The 18,333-nt window shown below is 36.4% G+C and overlaps 1 protein-coding gene across 1 annotated transcript in view; it reads left to right on the top strand.

Annotated features, from left to right (window-relative positions):
• The window catches only part of GABRA2 (gamma-aminobutyric acid type A receptor subunit alpha2), a 64,896-nt gene extending 47,853 nt beyond the window's left edge, over nt 1-17,043 (top strand). Inside the window, exons 9-10 of the mRNA XM_063401874.1 lie at nt 5,902-6,104; nt 10,062-17,043. Of these exons, the coding sequence (XP_063257944.1) occupies nt 5,902-6,104; nt 10,062-10,370 (512 nt within the window). The 3' untranslated portion in view covers nt 10,371-17,043. The remainder of the gene's footprint in view (nt 1-5,901; nt 6,105-10,061) is intronic.
• Nucleotides 17,044-18,333: the final 1,290 nt, after the last annotated feature.

The raw sequence follows: 18,333 nt of genomic DNA, 5'->3' as shown, positions 1-18,333 counted from the left end.
ATTACAATCTGTTTAATTTAGTAATGTGTTTATTGTTATGCATGTAGTGTCAACAATATTAGCAAAACTAATCTTGTGCAGCTTATTGGATTCTTGCTTCATTTTTAACGGGTCATAGCATTTAGAATCATCACATGTATTTGAATAGCAGCATTAGATGCAGGTGACAGAAAATCAGAAATTAGTTTTCTTACTGCTACAGTTATCTACGTTTTAACTCACATGGAGTATCAATGAGAATGATAAAATAAATGTAGTTAGTTATATATTCTTCGTTAACTAAAGCAGGAAAGTATAAAAATTAGTCTTATTATTTATTATATTGTCTAACATGAAGAATTCTAAATTCACATAGCTATGTTCTTTTGTCAGTTCACTGTCATAATGTTCCTGTGTCTTTTTACTTGTTCTTTACGTGGGTCCTTTCCATGGGGTGCAGTCCTTCAGGAACAGACTGCTCCAGCATGGGTCCCCAGTGGAGCCACAGGTCCTACTGGAAGCCTGCTCCAGCACAGGTTTTCCATAGTGTCAAAGCCTCCTCCAGGCATTCACCTCTTCTTTCGTGGAGTCCTCCGTGGGCTGGAGGTTGGTCCCTGCTCCACCATGGACCTCTCTGTGGGCTGCAGGGGCACAGCTGCATCACCATGGTTTTTACACAGGCTTTAACTTTAAACACCTCCAGTTTCCACTCTTTTCTAGTTAAACATTTCTAGTTTTTCAGGCAGGGGGATCTCTTCTCTGGTGTCTGGAGCACTCTCCCTCTCTTCCTCTCCCTCTCCCTCTCCCTCTCCCTCTCCCTCTCCCTCTCCCTCTCCCTCTCCCTCTCCCTCTCCCTCTCCCTCTCCCTCTCCCTCTCCCTCTCCCTCTCCCTCTCCCTCTCCCTCTCCCCTGACCTGGGTGTCTGCAGAAGTGTTTGTCACATATTCTCACTTGCCTTTTCTGGCTGCAGTTACTTCTGCTCAATATAATTTTTTCTCCATCCTGAATGTGTCATCCCATTGCCCTTGGCCAGCAGTGGTGGGTCCCTCTTGGAGCTGGCTGGCTTTGGGTCTCTCAGGCATGGGGGAAGCTCTTGGCAGCTTCTCACAGAAACCACCACTGTAGCCCCCTACTACCAAAACCTTGCCATGCAAACCCAAAACAACTTTTTTAATTGTGGCACTACAGAAAGAGGAACCCAAAAAAAGTTCAGATTTGTTCTCTGGTTATTTTTACATGGGAATTGAATAATAGAGACCTGTCCTTTTGAACAATTCTATAGATACAAAATACCTTTTCCCATTTCACTGAAAAACTCAATTGTCTTTATTCTTCTCTCCTTTCATATGCTGCAGATTATATTTTGTGCCTTTTGAGATATCTCATCACTCAAACATTTCTGTTTATAATTTCTTCATTGGGAATTTCTGCTAAATGTAGATATAATAATATAGTGATATGCAGTGGGTAGTGAGTAAGAGATTGAGATGGCTGCAAACTAATATGTCCCCTCCACTTAGTGATGTGTGAAGACATTAGTTCATATTCCAGTGTTGGCATAATTGCAGGGAGCTTTTCCTGGAGTTGGGGTAAGTAGCACATGCCATTCAGCTTTGGGAATAAGCTTGTCTGTTACTCAATGGAGAGTTGTGCTCCATTGCTCAGTATTGATACAGTGAAGCAGCATGGTGCCTACTTCACTGTATGGATATGTAGCATATCCAACTTGAATCCAAATGATTGATTCTAACTTTTCTAGAAATAGATTTTGTTATGATTCTTACCTCTCAAGCTGTTTAAAAAGGCTGGTTTGTGTTGTTCTTTTAGTAAAAAAAGGTAGTCAGAGTGCTTGAGCTATTTTCTGTAATCTTTCTCTCAGTGATTATTCAGACTTACCTGCTGGTGTTGGAGCAAAATCATGGCACACTCCTTTTGTATTGCATTCTCTAGTAACACATATGCATTGAGTAAATAAAAGCAAACAACATAGTGTGTAGCCAAATGTTACGGTGCAGTACTTTAATATGATCCTACATACAGAATTTTTAAGCTTTTGTGTACAATTCTAACTAGTCAGTCTTGGAATGATAAAATGAACTATTAATCTGTATCTCTGAAATGGTCATCAGTCTTTTCTTTCTGCTGTTATTTGTATTTATGAATCTCTTTGGGTTTATGAATCTCTTTGGGTTTTGGACCAGGTTGGGATATCTAATTACCAAAACTAATTGGGATATGTAATTACCAAAATTGCAAATTTGTAATTGCTATTAAAAATAGAACAATGAAATTGAATTCCTAAATTTAAAAAAAAAAAAGTGATTTATCAATCCTTTTGTGATATGGTCTGCAAGCATTATGTGTAACTTTGCAAACTTCTGTGGTGAAAGGATAAAATAGTGGGAGGAATAGCCTGAAATTGTAGGAAATAGAGCACATTTAAAACGTTTTGTACAAAGTATTTGCAAAGCTACAGTACCTCTTTATTACAGCACTGTCCTTTGGTAACTCATTAATTAGGCCTTTCCCTTTGAAAGGAAGTGTCCACATTCTAGCACAAAAGGCTGGGATATGTTTAGTTGAATAAAGTATCTTCAAATTAGAAAAATCAGCTAATATACAAGAGGTGAAATTAGGATCCAAAAATTTGTCCCTGTCAAGGAGTACCCAGACTTTTGCTCCTAAATATGGGCATAAGGTGGTCATCAGGACAGATTTTAACTTTAAACACCTCCAGTTTCCACTCTTTTCTAGTTAGACATTTCTAGTTTTTCAGGTTACCTCTTCCACTGTTATAAGCATAACAGAGCTGTTATTTTCCAGAGATGTAACTCTAGTACCTGTGAAAAGTGTTGAATTTGCAACTCTGGAGATGGATTTTCTCTCTCCAGTAAGCAAATCCATTTCAAAAGCAGCACCATAAAAAAAACAAAAAACAAAAACAAACAAAAAAACCCCACAAAAACAAAAAAAACCCACAAAAAAAAAAAAAAAAACCAACCCAAAAAACCATCCCAGGCAATCAAATAGCTCCAGTCTTGGCTGGAATGGATAAACCTGTAGTGATAGAAGATATTTAGCTTTATAGGCATGCACTGCTGAGAACAAACCTTGTAAGGATATTTTCTGTTAAGTAAAAAATGCTTTTCTGTTAAGTTAAAAATGCTTGGTCTTCTTTGGAGAAATAAAATGTCAGTGGTTTATTTTTTGGATTTTTTTCAAAGACAAACTGATGACTGCTCATGGTCCCTTACAAAATAATACATGACCATTTCTTCTGGCATCAATTCAGTTGCCACATCTGCTGGGTTCTGGGCTTATAAAAGATAGTTTTTGAGCTGTATGTAAACTTTGTTTCTTCTACATCATCGTGAGATATCATGCAGCCTTTACATAGCCTTTTAAATATTTTTTGACTACTTTATTGTAGAGGCTACAGTCTGCTCACTGTTTTTTATACCAATTTTAGTTCACCAGTGTTATAAATTAGATAAGCAATGAGGAACAGTTTTTTTCTGATCAGTGTATGGGTTTTGTGGGGTTTTAAGTTAAATCTTTGTGAAATAAATGAGTTTTGTTTTACAAGTTGACCATGTTCTTCCACATTAGTAACTTTTCAGTCCTCTCAGGTTTAGCAGTGGCAAGGAGGGAGATCGTTTCCATTCAGTCCTTTTTCATAAAGAAGACTTGATAAAACTGATTTTTCAAATTAACTATAATGTGCAAAATTATATGTCTTTTCTCTGAAGAATAATACCAATATGAAAGGACTAGAGAATTCTAAACTGACAGACACTACAGATTAAATTTTCTATCCAATTTTTTCCCATTCAATTCAGGTTAAGTGACTGTGGTAGCTTGAACATCACTGAATTTATAGAGTGAAGGAATAAATGAAAGTATGTTGGCAATGGTCTGACAGCGTGCTGCTTGATTAGCATTTGGGTCACAAAGTGGTGTAACTTGCTGAACTTTTTAGAGAAATTGTCAAATGGTAGCATGGGGTAACAAGACTTAAATTCACAGTGTTTTAACTGAGACTAGGAAAGGTCAGCAGTAAATCTTAAATGAGATTTCTGTAGAAGTCAATATAGTTTCCAGAAGATTCATTTATTCTATAAAGTGAGATTTAAACTGAGCAGTACCTTAGCAACTGTATATATTTACATGTGGATAAGGTCACCTTATATCTGAGAAACATTCACTTTAATGATACTTCTGTATAATTGTAATGATTTGTCTGCAGCTCAGGACCGGTGTGAAAATTTACATGTGATAATTTTAAATGTAAGATAGGCTGTCTTTTCCCTGAGGTGCTGAAAATAATTAAGCCATATGTTCTGTAGAGAGTAAGCTCTTTACAAAATATATTTTGTCTACAGTTTTTCATACTGTATTGTATGATGGCTGCTTCCTTTTCATTGTATAGGCTAATAGATGCCAACAGTCTCATGGCTGATTCCAGGCCAAATCCACTTCTTTAATTTATGGAGGCTGAAAAGCAGCAATTAGAGATTTATGTTTGCTGAGGTCTCGATGCTGTGTGACTCAGCAGGGTGCTTCTGTGCGTTGTTTTCCCTGCTGCACAGACCTTTGAAAGCCCTGAGGCTGGGTCCACTTAGCTTTGCTCTGTCACCCTTGGTAGCACCTTCAGAGTTGGAGATTCTCTAGTAGAGGGATGAAAATTGTGAAGTCTGAGGAGGTCTCAGTAGGTGCAATTGCTGCCTCTCTTCCCTTTCACACAGTGGGTAAAATTGCTTCTTCTCTTGTAGCAGAAGGAAAATCAGAGCTGTGTCGATCCTCCAGAACCCAGGTGACAGATTGCTGACAGCAGATCTGGCTTAGGGAGAGTGACTTTCTCTTGGGAAGCCTCCTACAACAATTTTATGAGTGTGTATTTGCTGAAGCTGAGATGTGCTGTTACTAATAATTCTGCCATGGCATCTCCTTTGCCTGTCATAGTGAAGTGTAGGTTTGCTGATCTGTGCTAAGTATATCACTTTGTGTTGCTTTTAATTCTGGAGACGTACTTAATGGTGTGCCACAAAGGGAATAGTTTAGTTTGTCGAAGTGTGATTCAGCCTGAGGTGGGAGATCTGATTTACTTAAGGAATGGAGACTGTATTTATGGCTGTGGATTTCTCCTTGCTAAATCCGATTCAGAAAAAAGTTCTTCTCTTCCTTTCCTCCCCTGTCTTTCTCTGATTGTTTTGGGAGAGATTTTTTTTTTCACTGGGTCCTCATTATGTAAAAAGCACTGTAAAGTTCTTTTAGTAACTGCCACAGTGAATGCACATCTTCCTGTATCACAGCTCTTGTTTTCTGACCCATAATATAGTTATAATAATCTGTCATTTCAAATCAATGATCTTCCAGAGAACAATTCATGTTACTTGAATGAGAACTTACCCTGTTTATGTCTTTGAGTATGTAACTGAATGGTTAGTAACACAGCTACTGTAAAAAAAAATTCTCGTAACAAAAGTGTATTTGTGTGGTAATTTTGGTAAATATGGAGGACAGACCTGCAGCCATTTCAGAGAGAACAGCTACCAAACATTAACCTATTAATCATTATTACTCTAATGTTGCTAAATATTATGAATCTGTGAAGGAATTACTAATTTTGTTCCTTACAATAACTTATCCTGCCCTGATAGGTTGACAAAAAATATATTTTCTGTAAATAAAATCAGCAACTCATTAAAAAAGGGAAGTTTAGACAAGAAATTGAACTGAAATTACTTCAAAGGAAAATCCAGATAAAGCATGTAATATAATTCTAGCAATGTTTGTCACCAACTTAGAATAAAAAAATTGCATTGTGTTTCACAAACACACCATAATATTTTTGGTTTATTTTTCCTAGCATTCAAAATCCAGGTGGGATTGTTGATATTCTGTTTTTGTGTTCCCTTGCAGGAGTAACAACTGTGTTGACGATGACAACACTGAGCATCAGTGCTCGAAATTCACTCCCCAAAGTAGCATATGCAACAGCTATGGATTGGTTTATTGCTGTTTGTTATGCATTTGTATTCTCTGCATTAATTGAGTTTGCAACTGTAAATTATTTCACAAAACGAGGATGGGCCTGGGATGGAAAAAGTGTAGTGAATGATAAGGTAAGTCCTAAGGAAATCAGTCCTATTTCCAGTCAATTACCTAAACCAGCTCTAATATATTGTTTTGATATATTGCTATATATATATATATAAATGATGCTCTAAATCAAAAGAATGTAGATGTATTTTCTGTCATGAACAGAAATACATGCGCCCTTATGTAGCTAATCTCATTTGTTCTCACTAATCCAGATTTAGTATCAAGAATGTTCATTTTTTATTTTGAGAACTGTCTGTCTTGTTTTTTGACTCCTCAGATACAACTGTATATATGGTTATTCATAAAATTTAATCCAGATTATATTGGTTGATCACTTATTTTTAATTCAAGTGAATTGGAAATAAAAAATACAGAAGTATATAATGTATATTAATTTTCAAGGTATTTAAGGTTTAGAAAAACAAATTAATAGCCATACATGTAAGTACTGTGAATAGAACAATCTAGAACATCTGAACATTTCCAGTATTCTGAAACTCATCCCTAATGATGGTGAGACATTAATTTTAAAACTACTTTAGATAGCAGTTGTACAAGATTCTTCACCTATGATGTATTGATATGTATTTGAGCACACAGAAACAGTCATGCCTTAATTTTCTGGTTGTTATAATGGTGTAGCCATGATGGAATGAAGTTTTAACCTGATAGAAATTTTCATTTCACAATCAGAATGAGCTGGTGACATACCTAAATTTGTGTATTTGTGGTCTAGAATTGTAATAATACAGAACAATTACTGAAGCTCAGTCGTTTTGACTGCCTTAATATACTGTATCATTTTTTTCTATCTCAGTCCTTGATTTTACCAGTGAAAATAGATTTCTTCTGAAAAATACACAGATTTCTGTGATTCTTCTTAAAATAGGATAGAATTTTATTTGCTTCCTAAATGATTATAGTAAATGTGAAGCAGGTTTCATTAACTGATTTCTTATCATTTTGAATGCATAAAGAAGCAAAATGTTCAGTTAATAGTAAAGGAGAATTAGAAGAAATGTTCATCCTTCATAATTCCCTGTAACTTCTGGAAGGGCATGAACTATCCATAACTTCAGGATCTGTTAGCCCCTGCCAGAGGTGAATCAGGGCAAGTTTCTCTGCATGTCATGAGTGAAGCTTTTCAGACTGGCACATTGCCCTGGCATTGCAATAATGTAGGGAGCCCGTATAAACTCTCTGATCATCCTTTGGTTATTCCTTTAAAGTAGGACAGTGTTGTTTCATGATCTTAGGACTGGCAACTGTGGAACAGCTAGGCAGTATTCCTTCTCTAGGAGTGACCATAGTATCCATTACATTCTAAGATTTGTATCCCATCCATGTGTCCAGTTATCTACTTTCTTCAAACTGACTTAACAAAAAGATAAGCTTTTAACACAGCCATAGTTCATCATATAAAAATATGGTTCATCTTTATTATGCAGGCCTTATTAATGATATTACAGATATCTTTTAAAAACACACCAATTCTGTCTGAAAAGAAGGACTTATAGATGAATTTAAGGGTTCCTCTCATAATTTGGTTTGGTAATCTGCTCTTTTTTTAGCTGAATGCATCTGTACACCTAAAGCCAGGCTTACTCTTCACCAGTTTAAATGAAATGTATTTCCTCAGTGACAGTCGTCTGTGTTCACATTATATGGAAATTCTTGTCTGTTGACATGGAATTGGCCTCACAGGAAATCAGATGCAGGAAAAAGCTACATATTTGATCAACTACTTTTCACACTACAGTCAATAAGGAACAATGCTGAATTCCCAACTGATTCCCAGATTCTCTTTTTATGTGACACCATCTTCTAAGACAAGGTATTTTGGGCACAACATCTAACCATGAAGATCTTAGCAAGACTTTTAGATGGCCCAAATAAATATGAAATTGGATTCAATTTAAAACCAAAATTGCAAATGGAATAGATGCCTCCCAGTGGAAGTAAAAAATTGAAATGCATCTATATGAGAAATGTCACAAGAATTCCCTTACTTGTGTCATTTCCATCAGATTAAAAATCAAAACAAACCAATACAACCGATGATTTCTTATATGACTCAGAAGTTAACTATTTCTTCATCTCCTTAATTCTGTATTTTGTGGAATATGTCCATCTAAATATTAAATATAAATATCCAAATCTAATATTCATTTGCTTGTCTCTACATCCTGTACATATATTTTAAATTACATTATATTATTGTATTATGTTGTATATATGATACATATATTTATATATATGTAAATAATTTTTGTCACTTCCTGAGAAACTGCCTTCCGTTCTTTCCTGTAGGTTATTAGAAATTCCTTAGTCTGAGGTTGCTGCAAAGCTCTGGATCAATTTACAGCATTACAGTCTTATTGCAGAACTAGTCTGTGACCCTATGTATTGGTCTAAAACCCGAAGCCTGTTTTCATTCCCTATACATCCCTGTGCCCGTGTGTACACCAGGACTCCCCACTGAACTGCCCCTGGTGGAACTTAGCCCTTTGAAAGCACACACAATCCCATAACAACACAGAATTGATGAAGTTGGAATTACCCTCTGGAGTTCTGAAATTTATCTCTGCTAGTGCAAGCAGGGTCAGCTAGAGATGGTTGCTCAGGGTCATTGTTCAGATATTTTTTTAATATCTTTGAAGATGAAGATTCCACAACCTCTCTAGGCAACCTGTGCCAGTGCCAGGTTGTGCTGATTGTAAAAATTGGAGGTTTGGAATATTCTGTATTTCATTTTGTGCTCATTGCCTCTTGTCCTTCCCCTGGATTTCACCGGGAAAAGTCTGATCTTCTTTATTCTCAGATATTTACGTACATTGATAAGACTCGCCCTGAGCCTTCTCTTTTCCAGGCTGAGCTCTTGGCCTTTTGTATTCCAGATGCTTCAGGCTTTAAATCATCTCCATGGTCCTTCACTAGATTAGTTTCATTGTGTCCATGTCTCTCTTGAACTGGGAAGCACAGAGCTGGATCCAGCACTCCAGGTGTGCCTCACCAGAGCCGAGTCCAGGGGAATGACCACTTCCCTGGGCTGGCTGGCAGCACTCTGTAGTGCAGCCCAGGAGGCTGTTGGCCTTTGTTTCTGTGAGGGCTCACTGCTGGCTGGTGTTCAACTTGGTGGCCACCTGGACCCCCCGGGCTTTTTCTACAAAACTGCTTTCTAACCCATTAGCCTCAACCTGCACTGGTGCATAGCTTATTCCTCCCCAGGTGCAGGACTTAAACTGCCCTTTTCTAAGCTTCATTACATTAATTCCATGCCATTCTCCATATCTTCTGCTGCATTTTAGGTTCTTAGTCCTGTTTTCATCGTTATGCCTTTTTTCGCCAGTAATTGTTGAAAAACAAATGGTTCTAGGACTAAATCTCAGCTCAGTTCTAAAACTATCAGTTGAGATTCCTTCTTTCATTTAATTGCAATTTCTTCCTGACCTCTCTATATGTGTGTCTGTGTATATATATGTGTAAACACGTCTCCAGAGTCTCTAAAAAATGTATACCCTTAACTGAAATTCATTTATTTATTAGTGGCATGTTGTGATTTGCCCAAATAATAGTAGTGCTAGTTTTACATGAGAAAGGTGGCCTAATTTTAATTTTACTGCCATGACGGGTAATCTTCACAGAAAACATTGTAAAGAACTTGCAGTTCTGTTGTAAGGAGACAGATGCAAAGCCACTACAGAAAGAACAACTCCTTTCCAGTTATGCTTACCATCACAGTAACAGAGACTTCCTCACATAACTTCAATAGGGTATTTGATGGTGCAAGAGCAATCTTACATCATCTCAACCCTGGTTTTGGATAGACTGGAAATGTCTTTCTTTACCTCTGAATTTATCAGCATGGGTTTTTTTTAATATGCTCGCTTGTTTCTTTTACTTTTGAAATTATGTTTTATTAAGTCTATTCTGGCAAATACACATTAAATATTTAACTTCCTGCTGTCTTCCAATAGAAAAAAGAAAAAGCATCTGTCATTAAGAAAAACAATGCCTATGCAGTGGCTGTTGCCAACTATGCTCCAAACATAACCAAGGACTCAGTGCTGCCAACCATCTCCAAGAGTGCTACAACTGCAGAACCCAACAAGGCAAAACCAGAAGCGAAGCCACAAGAAGCAAAGAAGACATTCAACAGCGTTAGCAAAATTGACAGAATGTCTAGAATAGTGTTTCCAGTCTTATTTGGTACTTTTAATTTAGTGTATTGGGCTACATATTTAAACAGGGAGCCTGTCTTACTTGGCTTTGCACCCTCAACCTAAAAGCTGACTTGCACTGAGGACTTCAAGCATCATTCTAATCAGATAGGTTGTTCGCTATGTACAGTCCAACTAATAACTGCTAATCTGTGAACCATTATGTACAGTGTGTATATAAATGTCTGTGTGTCTCCAAAGGAGGGACACAGTGTTAATTCATGGGTCTGTAAACAGATAGCACCCATGGCAAATACAGCCAGCTCTTTAAAAGTTAAACCCAGGGGACTTCTGTTAAACTAGGATTCAAATATACAGAATTATATTCTCTCCGTACAATGAGATGAAGATGTGATCCTACATAATTATTTAGGAGCAGTATTTTTTTAATTTAAAGTTAAAATATTTTTCTATAAAGTAACTAATTCTACTTTAGTGAAAAAACTGTCATTTAAAAAAGTGATTTTTTTAAAAAGGTGTAATTGTTTCATACAATAGCAGTACCCGTGTACATAACAGAGTACAGAGGTCGTACAGTTCTGCTATTCACAAACATTCTGGATACAAGTTAGATTGAAGAGGTAGTAAACACTACTGTATGGCAAAAGCCACCAGTTTCTTACTTCTTTCCTCTTGGAAGTTGTTAATAAATTCATCTAATTGATTTCAGGGGAAAGGGTTAATCAAATTCGGTATCAACCAACTTCTGCTAGTGAGATACTTATTTTTTCACTGTTTTATTTATTTAATATTACTAGGATGGACTGTCTGGTTCAACAAAGCTGGATTTTTTAATTATTATTTTGGACTTTGTTCTTAATGAAGTTATTTTCAGATTTATAGAATCACTCAGAATTTTTTCAGGTTTAAATTCGTCAGTAATAGAATATACTTTTTTTCTTTGCTTAATGTTTTCCTAAAGCCTGCCATTAAAATATTTACCTGTATTTGTCCCAGGAAGCACTGTTTTCAAGGGAAACAAGAACCATGATTTAAGTTCAGGAATATGTCCATATAATAATATTTGCTGCTGCTTTTGTAAATTGCAACTTTACATTTCGCTGACATGACTTTACAACTTTGTATACTAGAAATGATTTTGCTAAGATTTGAATGTTATTTTTTTAATAAAAGGTCATGCATCATCAGTAGGCATCAACTATATTTCATATACACAAATATAACAAAATTGGATCTGCCACTGGCAATTTTATAAGAACATTTAATACTATCAGTAAAAGTGTTTTTCTTCTGAGCCTTTGCAAAGATTCTTTATGCCCCTAAAGGCCTGGTAAATCATAGCATAGATAATAATTGTGTACTGTATTTAGATTTTAGTATACTTGGCCAATCAAAAATATTTTGATTCACACATACATTAGCAGTTATTAGCTGACCTTTAAAAAAGATACACCTTTATGATGATGTCTTCTAGTAGAGACATATGTAGTCGTATAGTGTCATTTATTGCAGTTTTGTACAGTAACTTGAGTATAGTGCATAAAATAGATATGTTCAGAGTTAAAAAAAAAGTTGTGCAAATATTTCTAAAATCAAATAAAAGAGTATCTTAAGACATGGAAGTGTGCTAAAAACAACAAAGAGAAACACGGCTTTCTTTTGCTGGTTTATTTTCTTGCTCTTTCTTTGCTTTTGATGTGATTCTGTTTTGTACTTTGTGTGACAGTATAGATGCCAAGGTCACAAATGCATATTATAAATAGAATAAATAGTTAAGACAGAGTTGACATCAGTAAAATAAAGACATTTGGTATGTTATAAAAGAAAGGGAGAAGCATGGATAAGGTGTGTATCCCTTGAATTCCCTCCAGTTAAACTGTCAGACTAAACCTTTCTCATCAACAGTAGCTTAAAAATGAGCACTTTACTCAGAACATTAAAATAAAAATATCCTTATTTTCATATATATTTATATGTAAATGTAGATCTTCCATGTAATATGGAGATGTGTGCAATAGTGTGATTATGAACAAAAGGTTAGAAGGCAAGCAATAAAAAAAGGGTTTTTCATGGTATAAGAATACATTTTTAAAATGTTTCATTTGTAAATTATAAATTTTCCCTTCAACATCACATTGGTGGTCCAGGTATGAATAAATATATAAATATGTACATATGTACAAATAATTGTAAATATCAGGACTGTAGAAAAATCCCTTTACTCCTAGCTCTGGTTTTGGCAAAGGGCTCTGACTGTATAGTTTAATGGAGGCCCCTGCTAAAATGCTCCTGAACTCAAATAGCTCGATTATATGGCTGAGGTCTCCTTTCTGTGACCTAGGGAGAGTTCTTACCTTCTGTTCATGTTAGCAAGATCTAGGGACTCTCCAAACCTCACTGGACTGAGGTATGAGAAACAGGAGATTTGTGTTTCACCCTTGGCTACATCCCAGCTACTCAAACCCTTCACAGTGTTGAAATTGTTGTGTATTTCTCCACACACAACACTGTGTAGTCAGAACTCTCCCCATGCCAAATATGAGTGTGCTCAGTCATGTTGAATTACCTGATAAGGAAGGATTTTGCTCCTTATCCAAGAATGAGACCTCCTCAAAGGCTTTTAATGGTGAAGTGTTCTCCAACAAGACTTCTCTGGAAAATAACATCTGGGTAACTCAGAGCTGCATGCAAAAAAGTGTATCTTCAGTTTGCCCAAGAAGCCCGATGCTGTCTCATATTAGTCAGCCTTGCTGCTACTGCTTTTATTGGGTACAACTACTTTTTCATTCACTGACCCTTTTCTCTACACTTGCTTGAGTCGATAGAAAAAGCCAGGTTTATCACCTGGTAAAGTTACATTCATTGCCCATTAGAAAAGTAAGCATACTATATAAACCCAGTGGGAAAAAAAACCCAAAACATTTTAAATATTTACATGCAGTTATTGTGGGCATCAGCAAGGCTTTTAAATGAATGTGCTCCAGAAAATTTAGTTAGTTGGTCTACATTAAAGCAATCTCCTTCTATGGGAAGAAGAAGTATGCTTTACTTTTTCACTGCTGAAACAGGTACAGTGGCCCAAGTGGGTACACATAAGTTGCAGATTTGTAAGACTACCAACTGGATAAGTGAATATAAATGTAAAGATTTAAGTGAATGGGAGCATCATGCAAGGAATATAAGAGTCAGGCCTTATTTTCACTTAGAGGGAATCTGTGTCATTTCATTTAGTATATAATCTGTGTCTGGGATTTTAAAGTTAATGTCACAAATCTAGATGCCAAATATGTAGAGGTTTCCTGTAATTTGGGTAAATCTTGCAGGTCGTAAATACCTAAAGTGGGGAGTATGAGTGAGAAAATACAAGTCACTTCTCTGTCAAGGACTTGCACATGGAATCTGCCAGTGAATTTTTTGGTTGACATATTAATCTAATTTACTTCTCCCATTATTCTTGGGTCAGCGTGCCATATTTTATGACTTTGGAAATTAATAAAATAAAGACAAAGATTAAACACTGTGGTAAAGTTAGATTGGAGTTACAGTAATCCTTAATGAGGTTTATGAAATAGGCTTCCAGTGTAGTACTGGGGCACATACTTCTGGATGCATGTCAGTTAATTTAACAGTAATTTATAAATCAGCATGGAAAGTAGAGATCAGCACAGTTCATCAGCCAGAATTGTCTGCTGGAGAATTCATGACAGGAGAGTAGCTTTGAAACTTCTCAATTATGCTGTGGCCAAGTAAATTACCTCCACCTGTCAGATGTGAGCTAGTTCAACTTGTAACTGCTGCATTGTTGAGCATCTTAAAAAAAATGTTATGGTAGGCGTTCTGAGATATGAACTTTAGTTTGGGAGACTTCTCATACCACTGAACATTATTCTAAAATAGGGGGCCAATTTGCCTGTGTAGTCACAGGAAAGAGCATCTAGAGACCGAACAGGAGCCTTACTGAATCACCTCCCCTTCCCAGTGGTTACAGATAACCTACAGGGTGATGAGACTTTTCAAAAGTGACCAAAAACTGTCTGCATGAAACCAGCCAGAAGCAGCAGGGAGGAGGTTGGGATGGATGGGAGAGGAAAGGAAAAAAGAGAGCACACAAATGGCTTTGTTACCATGGCAGTGGAATGTGAGATAATTGAGGAAGAAGTCACTGAGGGAGGTAATGTGTATTTTTGTTTCAGCTTCAGTTCTGAGCCTTCATTGCCACATGTGAGTTGTGGGACAGTACATAGAGCACATAAAATGGAAATACTTGTATAATTCTGCTGAACTTGAGGGACATGAGTTGTGCCTTTGAAAGTGAGAGGCCTCTACTGACTGCTTTGTGTAAACAAGCCATGCAATGCTGCATGTCTCCTGCTGTTGGGAACCTCTTGGGTGGAAGGAGAAGAGAAGCTTCAGAAATTAAGTAGAATTTTGGTAATTCTACGCTTGGTTTTCTTAAAAAGCATGGCTTTCACTTAAGCACAGAGAGTCAGCACTCATCCTCCATACCTCTCATTGCTCTTCTGAAACCTTAGTAGTGCCCAGGTTTTGCCTTGACCTTCACAAAATAGGTGAAGTCTATGCTGCTGAACATTACCACTCCTAAAAAATTTGCATGAAAGATTATTTCAGTGTGGATATGAAGCTATCATCATCTATACTCAATTGTGTGCAGACACATAATGCAAAAATTTATAAAGCCGTGCAATGAGTTTTAAAGTAGAGGAAGAAAACATTTTAAAATAAACCCAGTAAGTTAACTACATTAATTTAAAAAACACAGAGTTTGACAATTGTACAAATGTCTAAACATACCTAAATAGACTCTCTGAGTGTGGTATAATTTCATACCATGTATAAAGTTTTTGTCTTACACACATTTAAATGCTAAAATAAATATTTGAATTTATGTAAAAGTCAGATCACCCTTCAACCTTGAGTAAAGTGAATGGTTCTTTAAAAAGTTGTGTTAGGATTCCTTCCCTCTCATCCCAGCAACAGTGAACCTCCTGCAAGAATGCTCTTAGAGTGAAATATAAATTCAAGCTACATCCCTTTAATAGTTCTTTTTCTTTTCTTTTCCACCTAATTTCTGTAGATGGCCCAAACTTCCTAACAAATAGAACTTTTAATTATTTGTTAAATCCAGATATTAATTACAGCCATCTGAGAATCAGTGAGGGAGTTTAAGTCTTTAGTAGTAGAAGTTAAAGGCCCAAAACTTTGTTACAATGCATGACATATGTTAATCACAAAAAAATATTTTTTCCCTCTACTTTAAACCACTTAATTTTCTAGATTCAGATCTTTCTGAGTGAATCTTCTAACTCATGTTTATGGAGTCTGTGATTATATCTTACTGGAAGAGGATACATTTTGAGGGCTTGACATGATGGAGATCAGGGCAAATCTGCAGTGAATTTAAAATAAAACTAATTTATATCCTCATCATATTCATCTTTATCAATGAAGCCAGTAAGGACTTTTACAGAAGAGGAGTACACCTAACCTGGGCTCCCCTTTGCATATGGGTTGTCAGATCTTTCAGCCCTTAAAAGAAGTGTCAACCATACTGAAGTAAAGGACTTTATGTCTGGTTTTTTCTTGATATTTACTAATGCCCTTTAATATTGTGAAAATGCTATAAGTTAGGATGAGGTGATAACACTAACATAAAGGAATTTGGAGGATACTTTAACATATGCAAGATGATGTATACTCTTCCTCTAGTGTTGGAGTCTACATAAATATATACGATTATATTTTTATTGTTGGATAATTTAAAAGTTCTATTTTGCTTTCAAATTCTTTACATAATGTTGTGAACACTCAATAAGGTGTTCTGGAGTGTGTCCTTATGCATTCAAGTTTTTTAATGATTGCAATGAGTGCTTTCATTCATCTGATATTAAAGGCGTGAACTTCAACAGGTTGAAGTGTTATATTTGTTTTCCAATACTTTGTCCATCAAACTATGCCACTGAGGATGGATGGAAATAGTGAATGGAACAAGACATTACTTTGATCAACTGCTTTTGATATTCTTTATTAGAGGTTAATTTTGGCTGAATTTATCAGTTTATAGGCTACTGTAGCTTAGCAATAGCACGGAATGCAATGTAGTACTTTACATCTATTAGAATACATATGCACCGTATCTATAAACTGTTAAAAAATCAGTTCCTAAACTGCACCCCTTCACCCTCTCCCCTCCAAATAGTCACAATAGAAACATTTGAAGGCACTTTAATTTTAATGGAAGTGATTACACTAAATGTTGTTATACTTGATTAAAAAAATAGTAAAAATAAAGTGGTCTCTGATTCATACATGGTTTGCAATTTCTTAGCTGGGCTGGAGTCAGAAATCATTTATGCATTGTATGACAAATCTTTAGTGAGTCACTAAGGTGTGAAAATGTATAGGACTTGGAAAATAGGCACTCCCAGTATATTAAAAAGAAGGGAATGAGAAGAATGAAACCAATAATTTTGAAATTAAACACCAATCAAATATGCACAGTAAGAAACTGCATGATAAATGTAAGTATACTTAACCTTGAACATCAATGTCATATAAATCTTCTGGGTGACAGTTTACTTATTTAGTAGGTTTCATAGTTGTTATAAATAAATAAAGAAGATGATAATATTCTGTAATTTGTGACCTTGTTTTAACTGGGAAAATTGTTACTTTTCTAAAATGTAAAAGAAATAACTGGATTTATGTTTGAATGTGTCACTGCTTGCTGTTGAAGAATATTTATTAACCACATGCAAAATATTGCTTAACATTATCTTTTTGTACTTCTTATTAAAGTTAATTTAAATATAGCACATTTTGTATTTTTGTTTTTAATACTTTGACAGCACAAATATTTAATTCCCCTAATGTCTTTTCTCTTAGGACTTTTGTATGGGGTTTTCATTTTCTTGTTTTTAAAAAACACATTACAGCCTCTATGAAGGTGCTTTTTTTATTAAAGACAGTATTTCCCAAAGGAAACAAACAATATTCCTCAGCTTGGTGAGAGTTGAACAGATTTCCTGTTTATATAATGAGAATACCCTCATGTATTCATATTACAAATGGCAGTGTTTCATATTTTCTGAAGGTTATAAAACATGTTGCTGCTGGGGATACACTAACAACCAAATGATGTGGAGCATAAGAAACCTCCCACCAGACAGCTTAATTTGTCAGTGGGAGTATATGGGGTAACAAAGCTTACTCAGAAACAAACAGAAGATTATACTGTTAGTAAGGTGTTTGGGTTTGGGTTTGGTTTTTTATATTAAAGTGAGCATTCTGATTCCAAGTCTTTCAGTGGAAAAGCTGTAGATTTTTCTGGGATGACCCTTTCTTTTCTTGTAAAGTTGCATCAAGAACTCACAAGAAACTCATAAATTCTTCATGGATGATGAAGAACATGACATCCTTCTGTCCAAGTTGGAGAGACATGGACTGTATTGAGGTGTGGACTGTATGATGGGAAAGGAATTGGCTGGATGGACAAAGAGAGTTGTGGTAAATGGCTTAATGTCCAGGTGGAGGCTGGTGACAAGAGGTGTCCTTCAGGGGATTGATTGTCCTTCTGATGTGGGATTGATGCTCTTAATGTCTTTATCAAGGACATAGACAGAGATCCATGCACCTTCAGCAAGTTTACCAGTGACACGAAGCTGAGCTGTGCAGATGACACAACAGAAATAAGGGATGCCATTCAGGGGACCTGGACAACCTTGCGCCCATGGGAACCTCATGAGGTTCAGCAAATCCAGGTGCAGTGTGCTGCTCAGGCCCAGACTGAGAGCAGACGTCACTGAGAGCAGCCCTGATGAGAAGGGCTTGGGGGGGTTCCCATGGATGAAAATACGGCCATGGCCATTGGTGTGCACTCAGAGCCCAGAAGGCCAATGGCATCCTGGGCTGCATCAAAAGCAGCTCGAGGGAGGTGATTGTCCCCCTCTGCTCTGCCCTGGTGAGACCCCACCTGAAGGACGGTGTCCAGGTCTGAGGTCCTCAGCATAGGAAAGACATGGACGTGTTAGAGCAGGTCCAGAGGAGGCCA

Source organism: Prinia subflava, chromosome 7, assembly GCF_021018805.1.
Source record: "Prinia subflava isolate CZ2003 ecotype Zambia chromosome 7, Cam_Psub_1.2, whole genome shotgun sequence".
Taxonomy (NCBI): Eukaryota; Metazoa; Chordata; class Aves; order Passeriformes; family Cisticolidae; genus Prinia; species Prinia subflava.
This window is presented reverse-complemented; position numbering and strand designations above follow the sequence as displayed.